The 10,026-nt window shown below is 44.8% G+C and overlaps 1 protein-coding gene across 2 annotated transcripts in view; it reads right to left on the bottom strand.

The window, feature by feature from the left end:
• The window catches only part of FANK1 (fibronectin type III and ankyrin repeat domains 1), a 107,429-nt gene that overhangs the window by 3,837 nt on the left and 93,566 nt on the right, over nucleotides 1-10,026 (bottom strand). For both annotated transcript variants that reach the window (XM_010859154.1, XM_010859155.1), the window contains 4 exons: nucleotides 5,372-5,453; nucleotides 4,106-4,180; nucleotides 3,263-3,328; nucleotides 107-272 (listed from right to left, as the gene is read on the bottom strand). In XM_010859154.1, coding sequence (XP_010857456.1) covers nucleotides 107-272; nucleotides 3,263-3,328; nucleotides 4,106-4,180; nucleotides 5,372-5,453 — 389 coding nt within the window. The remainder of the gene's footprint in view (nucleotides 1-106; nucleotides 273-3,262; nucleotides 3,329-4,105; nucleotides 4,181-5,371; nucleotides 5,454-10,026) is intronic.

Consider the following 10,026-nt stretch of genomic DNA (forward strand, 5'->3'; position numbering starts at 1 on the left):
TCAGCTAATCAAAGGCATCCACAGGAGGCCCTGCTTCCCCTGAACCTGTGGAACAGCATCTAGGTTCCTCCCTCCACGTGTGCAGTTGATGAGGCGGGCCCCACACCTCACAGCCGTCCCCTATCATCCACTCAATCACGTTGCAGTGGCCTCCGTCTGCAGCCCAGTGCAGAGCCGTACAGCCTCCCAGGTCTCTGGTGTCCCAGGAAGCACCGTGTCTTCGGAGATATTTCACAACATCCAGGTGTCCCGCATAGCATGCAAGCATCAGACTGCAACACACGGCAGAAGAAACATTTGGCTGTTAAGTGCAGTTTCCACACTCAGGTCCATATGTATCCTCCCTGGTTTAAACCTAAGAGAGAAATCCTAATTTGGGTGGAAAAGTCAAGAAAATTATTCACATAACATGTATGTGTCTATCAACTAATAAATCGACTGTGGTACATCCATTCAATAGAATTCAGCCGTAAAAAGGAAATGAAGTACTGAAACAGGCTACAAGGTAGGTGCCCCCTAAAACATTATGCAAAATAAAGGCAACCAGACACAAAAGGCCATGTGGTGTACTAGTTCACTCATATTAAATGTCCAGAATAGACAAGTCCATAGAGACAGATTAGTGGTTTCCAGGGCTGGAGGGAGAGGAAATGGAGTGTGACTGTAATGAATTCAGAGCTTCCTTCTGGACTGATGGAAATCCTCTAGAGTTATAGAATAATGGTGGTTGCACAACTTTGTTAATATATTTTTAAAGGCTGAGTTGTATATTTTAGCAAAATTAATTTTATAGCGTGTGAATTAAACCTCCAAACAATGAATAATCACTGCAAATGAGTAAAATGTCAGATATGAAACATACCTACCAGTCCATGGTGATAGTCAACAGAGGCAAAGGAAAGAAAAAATCTCCCTGGGCTCTATTAGAGATAACCATTAAATGAAATCCTTCCTCTAAATGTTGACACTTAAAAGAAAAATAAACATTTTATTGTGCTTAAAATAAACATTTGTGTTGTGTTTATAGAATAAAATGAGTCCATCCTCAGTTGGTGAGGGAAAGCTCTTGTTAAAAGAAGACCACCAGCAAAATAAATATGGGAGGAATCATGGAATTAGAAAATCACTTTTCAGCAAGTCCCAATTAAACAGTGATTTAGGCAAGGATCATGGTGGATGCTAAAATTTTTGTATGAAAGGTTAATGGAGAATAGGATATTCACATGTACTGAATTCCTAGAACATAGATTACTTTCTAATTGTGATAGGAAACTATTACCTTTACAAAAGAAGGATTTAGCTGTTATACCCTAACCAAAGGATCGGAACTAGGATATCCAACCTGCATCACAACCCTGAAAACGGAAGTCACAACACCGGCCCTGAGGTGCTCTTGCTAAAGATGTTAACCTGAATCAAATCAATCTGTTAAACCTAATTTTAACTTTATTAGGAATAACAAACAAGTTAAATGCCTCCTTCACACCTAGGAGACAGTTGAGCAGATCACAAGCATAGGGCATCCTCTAAGATAGTTGATCCCATCTCCTCAAAAAGTCATTGCTAAAAAAAAAAAATTTAAGTACAAAAAGAGAGGGTTAGTTCACACGCGCACACACAGGGTTCACCTTTAGTCTACTTAAGAGAAGTATTATATTAAGAAATTTCCTAATCAAGACACCTTTACCCTCCTACATGAGCCCCTTAGTTGAGATGGAAAAGACACATAAATGTCTTCACATAAAGACATGCGAATTGCTTTCTTTCTACCAGATTTTAGCAATAAGGCTATCCTCTGTAGCTCCCCAACTTCTCTCTGCTCTGGAGAAGTTCAAGGTCACTATCAGTACCTAGAAAATCTGAACAAACTCATTAGAACAGACAAACCACAGAACCTGTTTGGGGGGTAAGCTTTTTAATACATTTTCCAGTTTACTGTATGGATATGGGATATTTCAGATGTTCTGCTTATTGGGTTGATTTTAATGGTTTTAAATTTTCTCTAAAAAAAAATGAGTACCCGTTTCAATGATTTGATCAAATCTATTTTAGACACAAGCGTACCAATTTCTTTTCATGTTTAAATTTTCTCTGTTCTGAGTCATTTCAGATTTCTAATTTTTTCTTCTGAGATTTAAGAGAAATTGGTCCATTTTATTTCTCAGCAATTTTTATTTTTTAATTAATTTATATTTTTTAATTCTTTTTGTTGTTGTTTGGTACCTCTCAGCCTTTCCTTTTCTTTTTCCTTTTTGAGGCACTATCATTTTTCCTCACATGCCAGGATGTCTGATTCTAGGTGAGTGACCACACACCATTGTGGTTCAGTTCCAAAATTACTTAAGAGTTACTTGAAACACTACTGTTTAAGTGTGTAAGTGATTGTTTCAATGTTACTAAAATCTGTTGCTGCACTATATCCAGAGGGCACAGTAGGCAGGCTTTCTGATTTTGGAAATTGACGTTCTCTTCATGGCCAACCAGGCATGATCAGGGTCTTCTAGCTACTCTTTACAAACCGATACGCAATGCAGATACCTTTACTCTGCATCTATCACATGACTACAAGCTCCTGAGCAAAGGCTTTGCATTTTGTTCACTGTTCTACCCAAGTGCCAAGCATGGTGAAGCCTGGCATGTGATGGTCATTCAATAGCTATTGGTTGATTTGAATTAATTAACTAAGCAACCACTAGCTTGATGATTAATTTTAAGTCTTTCTAAAAAATTTTCACATCATTATAAGAACAAGTTTGTGAGTATCATGTTCTTTTCATAAACTTCTCCTGTGATGCACTCAGTCCTTCCACCTCAGGGAGGTTGTTCTCTAGTTGAATTGTCATGATTGTTCCTCACTCTAGAGGCACCTAAGACTTTCAGTTAACAGAGTCAGGCAAAATGCAGTGAGAGCCCTTAGGGAGGTGCCAAGTGTCACAGGCACTTACAGCCAAATGCCCAGCACACAGCTGGAGATAACCATTTCAACATCCATCATTTACTGAACGCAGAGAGTGTGCTGGGCTCTGAGCTAAGGAGGGAAGGTGCATTATAATAGATATCCCCAGAATTACCCTGTTGAATGTTAACAATAAGTAACAAATGAACAAGCCAGCTTTTGAGTCACCATCATTCCTTTGGGAACCTATCACGTCTCAGTACTGTCAAGAGAAACAAGAAAATACTGGGGTTAAGTCAAAAGCCCTCTGGGAGTAAGCCGAATAACACAAGCATGGCGACCACTTAGGGCAGGGCCCACACCTACCTGTCCTTGCCACTTCCATTCTGCAAATTCACATCTGTGCCGTGAGAAATGAGGATTTTCACAAGCCTAAACAAAACAAATTTCAGTATTGCTGGATAAGCAGTTTTGATGAGAAAGAACCCATGATAACTCAGGAAAAATGAACAACTATTTAAGACCTATCAACACACTCTCCTCCATCTTCAGAGGCAGCTGGCTTTAAAGACCAGGTATTATTAAACTGGGAAACCACCTCTCCACACCAAAAAAAAGTTGTTGCCCTTTATGTGAATTATTCATTGAAAACAAAAAACTTCACCATATGAAACAAACCAGACTATCAAACTATCAAACTAACTCATTGTCACTTTAACGGCCATTTGAAATGTTTTCAAATGGTAGCATAAATGGAAATCCATGTTCTATTTCTTTCAAAATGGCATTTTAGTAGTTAAAATATAAATATGATGGGAAAATATTATTTATGCTTATCTCTGTTAAGAGTAGAGAAAATGGAGTGTGTCCATGGAAATTTTATCTGAGCAACCTATCAGACAAGTTTGTTTTCCAGAATGAATAGCCCTCCCCTTTTCTTTATGAGGAAATTAACATTCCAATAACCAGTTTCCCCAGGACATATAAAATACCTTGCAAAAATATCATTGAAATGGCTACCTCTCTTCTTTACCATGAGATTATACATTAGGTTCTCCCCTGCGTGCTATCTGGTGTTATGATAAGAGCCACTGAGTTGGTGTTCAGCCCACATGTGGCACAGTTTCGGAAAGAGAATCCCCACAGCCTTTCCCCTCCCAAACAAGAGGCTCCACCCTTTGCTAAGGGATGAGGAGATAAGGGCCATACCTGGTGTATCCTCTCTGGGCAGCGACCATCAGGGCGGTGAAGCCAAATTTATTGGGAACATCAACCTTCACGTTGCTTGGGGAAAAACACAGAGGAGAAAGAGATTAACGCGCCTGCACCACTTCCTGTGGATTCACAGCTGACGCCTCTTGCAGAGCACAGGTGGTTAGAATGGTTCATTTTCCCGAAAATTCCAATTCCTCCCGGGCCATTAAGTTGTTGTTGTCTTAGATTGCCCTGCCTAATACGTTAAAGGATCCAAATTCACAAGGAAAGAGGAGGAAATTTCTGTAATTTCACTTGAAATAGGCCATTTTCTCCAATGCAGAACCATTATGCAATTCGATAAAATCCTCCACCAAGAGCAGGCCCCCCTCAACTATGGAGAGGACACAGTGTCTGCGCTGCAGGCTCTCAGCTCCACCCGCCACACGAGCCTGGAACGAGGGAGAGCCACAGTTCTCCCTTGATCCCGTCTTACCTACTGGGCATGAAGCTCTGCTGCTCAGAGAAAAAAGCCAAGCTCTTAAATAGCAGCTTGGAAGCTGTGGCTTTTTGCAGGAACCTTCTCTTCTCCAGCTTACAGAGCCTCAATTCAGAGATGACCTATCTTCTAAGTGAAAGTTGCTCATTCGTGTCCAACTCTTTGTGACCCCATGGACTGTACAGTCCATGGAATTCTCCAGGCCAGAACACTGGCGTGGGTAAGTGGCTCCCTTCTCCAGGGGATCTTCCCAACAGGGATCAAACCCAGGTCTCCCACATTGCAGGCAGATTCTTTACCAGCTGAGCCACAAGGGAAGCCCCATCTTCTAAGATGCTCAAAACTATCAATTCAAAAAGGGTCTGGGTAACATCACCCCCTTTTCATTTGGGAAGCAGCTGCAGATAGCCCATCTGTGGCATTCATGGTCACCATTTCCCCTCTAGGGTTTTACCAGTCATCTGAATTAGAAACAGCTGATTGAGTGATTCCTTAATTTCATCAGGAATTAGACATGGGCAGTTAGGGATGAAATTTGCCCAAATGCTATGGCATATAAGCAAGAATCAGAAGTTATTTCTGGGAAGAAAATGCGACACCCAGACTTGGCATTTCTGTCTTCAATGTTCATTAAATAATGCCATTTATGTGGGGCTTTCTATGGTCGTCCTTAAGAACCAGACTGAACTCACACCAGTCATCTGAGATCGATTTGAGCCAGCTTCTAAGCACTGCTGTGAATTTAAAAAGATCTAAATTTGTAAAAGGCAGAGTCCTCTCACCCTCCTTGCAGTATGCGCACCAACAGATCTTCATCATTCACGTTGACAGCTCTATGCAAGTGTTCGCTACTTATGGGTTCTCCTGAAGAAAGTAGATGGAAAGCGGTCATCCAAAATATAGTGAAAGGAGATTCATTCCAGCTCTACTCCTCCTGAGGCCTCGAGTGGAAGTTCATGTTCACCTCTAAGAAGGCACTTGGCAACTTCACTGAGTGTCTCTTACATGACATACTCCACTCCTCCTTTTACTGAAAAAAGACCTTGTTTTCACATATTAAGAGAAGAACATTTAGAGTGTCCTAAAGGCTTGGGACATTTTCAACTTATAAAAGCACTGCTGTGTGGATGTTATTTTGATATTCGAAAAATAAACCTTTAGATTTCTTAAGACTTCATAAACGTCTCTTACGAGCAAGGGAAAGTTCCACCATCATCTCGATGGGCTGGTTTTGTTTGCCAGGGAGTCACTAAGCCATGTGAACAACAAACAAGAAAAGACAGATGGTTTTAACATTGGGAACCCACCCCGTCAGTCCTTCCCTGGGAACATAACATCCACTTCGGCCTTGTGGGGGCAGAAGGGCTTGTACCCAGAGAGGTGGGACATGGTGAGAAAGCCTCACAGTGGGGGCAAGCCTGCCAAGTTGGGGAGAGCCCGGGAAGGGTCCTGAGAAACAGTAGCAGAGCAACAGGACAAGAGAGGCCCTTGGTGCAGTGACTCCTCGTGGAAGAGAATGGGGCCGAAGCTCAAAGAGGAGCCATGTGAGAGTGCAGAACCATGTGAAAGAAGCCGTCCAGCAGGACGTTTATTTCACGGCTTCACGTGTTTCAGCTTCCATGACTTTCTACCTTTGTCGATGATTAAGTTTAAATGAGATAACACAAAGCACTAGACCAGCACCTGCACATTATTTAAGTGTCTTTAACAGTAAGAAAAAAAAAATCCACATGCAATACAGGAGACGTGGGTTCAGCCCCTGGTTGGGAAGGTCCCCTGGAGAAGGGAATGGCAACCCTCTCCAGTATTCTTGCCAGGAGAATTCCATGGGCAGATAAGGCTGGCGGGCTACAGTCCATGGAGTCTCAAAGAGTCGGACACGACCGAGCACATATACACACATGCAGGTACCAGGAATGGAGTGGCAGGTGCCCTGGCCCCAGGCAGGGTACCTTTCTTCTGCCTGGTGTCCAACCTCCCACACACAAGTAGCATCCTACCTGCCCCCACAGGCATCGAGCTGATAATCCCTGGCTTCCATCATGTCAAAGGGCTCGTTCATCTAACATGTCTAAGGAACTTAGTCATATATGGATGGGAGAGTTGGACTATAAAGAAAGCTGAGCGCCGAAGAATTGATGCTTTTGAACTGTGGTGTTGGAGAAGACTCTTGAGAGTCTCTTGGACTGCAAAGAGATCCTACCAGTCCATCCTAAAGGAAATCAGTTGTGAATATTCATTGGAAGGACTGATGCTGAAGCTGAAACTCCAATACTTTGGCCACCTGATGTGAGGAACTGACTCCTTAGAAAAGACCCTGATGCTGGGAAAGATTGAAGGCAGGAAGAGAAGGGGATGACAGAGGATGAGATGGTTGTATGGCATCACCGACTCTATGGACATGAGTTTGAGCAAGCTCAGGGAGTTGGTGAAGGACAAGGAGGCCTGGCGTGCTGCAGTCCATGGGGTGGCAAAGAGTCGGAGATGACTGAGCGACTGAACTAAGTAATGTCCATCCCCAGTCTTCACTCTAGGGGGCACCAGAGAGAAAGAGACACACACTGGCTCCTCTCCTATCCTTCATGCTGTGGGGCTGACTTTCAGCTGTTATATTCTCAACTCTGAAAGAAAACATCCCCCGCAACCATCTTCTCGCATCGCACCTCAAGCTGCCTCCTGGGGCTCACCCCACACCTTACCCTCCCTCTTACATCCAGCCGGCAGAGGTCCCTGGTCACCTGTGCCGGTGGAGAAACGGTCCAGGGCAGCTCCCAGCTCTGGAGCCCCTTTCCTGCCAGTTTCCCTGGACAAGTCTCCCTGGACAGAGTACAAGCCGGGAAATAGAGGGGCAGAGGAATGAGTGGATCCCTATCAGAATGACCTTCAGCTGATACCCTTTCTTCTGTTCTGGTAAAATAAATTTAAGCCGAGTGAGAATTGTTCTTGAAACAACCATGTTAGCTGCTTGAGCTTGCCAACCTCCTCAAGACGTCTCAGCTACGTTATACTTCCTTTCCATCATCCCACACGTAGTTTTAGACCCAGGGCCTTAAATAAAAGCAGCACGATAAGCCATCAGAGGGCAAGGCCCACAGCCGGCCCTGGCCTTTGGAGAGGGGTCATCTCCAGCCCCTTGGTTGTGGGAGGGGCGATGGGAGGACACAGAGGTTTGCTCCCCAGGGGACAGTTAGTGAAGTCTGGTGATATTGTGACTGGTTGTCACAACTTAAGGGTTGGTACTAGTGGCATCTAGGGGCTGGAGGCAGGGATGCCTCTAAACACTCTGCAGACCAGGGTAGCCCCACAACCTGAATTATCCAGCCCCAGACACCAACAGTGCAGAGGCTGAGAGTTGGACAGACTTAAAATGATCTATCCTTTAGTGAGCAAACGAAACCCAAAGTTCCCTTTCCCTCTCCCTTCCTGGAAAGGAGAAGGATGGTGTGGTGGGTAAGTCCGTTACTGCACCAAAACGACCCCACCCCTGTGAATCGCAAACTTCAATCGCCACTAAAAACACAAAAATACATGATTTGAATGGAATCGTTTAGAGGAACATAGGAATTGTGTTAGTCGCTCAGTTGTGCCCAACTCTTTGCGACCCCATGGACTGTAGCCCGCCAAGCTCCTCTGTCCATGGAATTTCTCCAGGCAAGAGCACTGGAGCGGGTTGCCATTGCCTTCTCCAAAATTGTCTAGACGAACATAGGAAGCTCATCCTATTTCTACTGAATTTTAAAGTATGGTATCCTAACTCGATCCTATTAAGTGAATCTAGGACTTTACATGATGCTTTTAGATCCTCCTTCAGACCATAGACCAGGACAAGAAAGGCTGAGGGAGTCGTCCAAGGAAGGAGTGTGGAGCTTGACTAGATACTGACGTAGCTGACCAGTCCACTCTAAGCTTCCACTCTTACTAAACGTTGGGTACAAGCAGACATCTTAAATACACACCTATGAACCCCAACTCCTGCCAAGTGTGAAGGGAAAGGGGAGGCCTAATAGCAGCCTTCAGAAATGTGTTGACTTCTTGGAATGTGAAGGGAAGTCCGAAAAGCACACACAGCGCCCAGCACAGTGCCCCCTGACCACCTCCAGCCCACGCTGCCCCTCTTCTCTGCCCCAGGACACCTCTCCTTGTGTGGGCCCTCCCCCTCCCAGCCAAGGAGTTCTGCAGCAGGCAAATATCAGAAAATGAAGGAAGTTCATTTCACACTTAGAAGCTTGAGGACCACACATAGCAGAGACCAGGGTATCATGATATTAGGATGTAATTTAAATAAATGTCCCCGGAGGCTCAGCCGGTAAAGAATCTGCCTGCAATTCAGGAGACCCAGGTTTGATCCCTGGGTCAGGAAGATCCCCTGGAGAAGGAAATGGCAATCCACTCCAGTATTCTTGCCCAGAGAATCCCAAGGGCAGAAGAGCCTGGTGGGCTACAGTCCATGGGGTCGCAAAAAATCAAACACAACTCAGCAGCTAACAACACGTTGCCTGTCCTGGCTTCTGTAACGGGTCATCAGCGCCCTCTGAACTCATTCTGAGAACAAAGGGACACCTCATAGAAGAGAAGGAAAACAACATAATTGCTCACTACGCCCTGCTCACTGAGCTCCAGCAAAAGGAAGCAGTAACTGCCATCAGGGATGGAAGTTCTGTCTCAGCATTAACTCACTGACCCTCTCAGAGCCCTGCCAGGAAGGCAAAGAGGAACTGAGTATGACCACCAGCCCCGACAGGGACCACCAAGGCTTGAAAGGTCTCCCTGGTTACAGGAATTGACAGAGAAACAGAAAAGAAATGCAAAGACTCTTGTGTGCAGGGCAGAGCAGCTCCTCCCATTCCCACTCTAGGCAGGAGTCATGAAGAACAGAGAGGAAATTCCAGGGTGAGCAGAACGTTTCAGTCCACCGCCCCCAAGCCCTTCAAGACACCGTGGGTCTGGCCCAAGGGACTGCCATCCGTATGTTCAACAGAACATGACAAAGGCAGGCTTTGCATCTGTGGGTCTGTTCCTCTGACGTTGAGCCCGGGTGCCACAATTCCAAATACTGAACTGATGCTGCTGGTAGTGAGCACCCACGTGTGTTAGACAGGTGGCACTGGTCAGGTAGGACCTCGGGAGGGGACACCTGGCCAGGAGGAGGGGGGGACAGAGAAGCATTTGGAAGCCTCAGCTCACGTTCTCTAGGAGGGTCATTTAGCTGCAGATGCCGTGGCAGATATTGAAGCGGGGTGATAACACCTTTCTTGGTGGAATTTAAGTCTCTATTAAAAACAGTGAATAAATGATGAGCTCATTGGGGAAAATATTTGCCAATTAAGAAGCAGCAGCTGTTTTTCTTTCTTTTTAAGGGCCCAACTGATTAAAATTGCATGCCTCATTTAAGCAAGAGTCTCGCGTACTTTACCTGGGGAAGGAAAAAAAAAAAAAG

This window comes from Bison bison, unplaced genomic scaffold (genome assembly GCF_000754665.1).
Source record: "Bison bison bison isolate TAMUID 2011002044 unplaced genomic scaffold, Bison_UMD1.0 scf7180017864456, whole genome shotgun sequence".
NCBI classification, from domain to species: domain Eukaryota; kingdom Metazoa; phylum Chordata; class Mammalia; order Artiodactyla; family Bovidae; genus Bison; species Bison bison.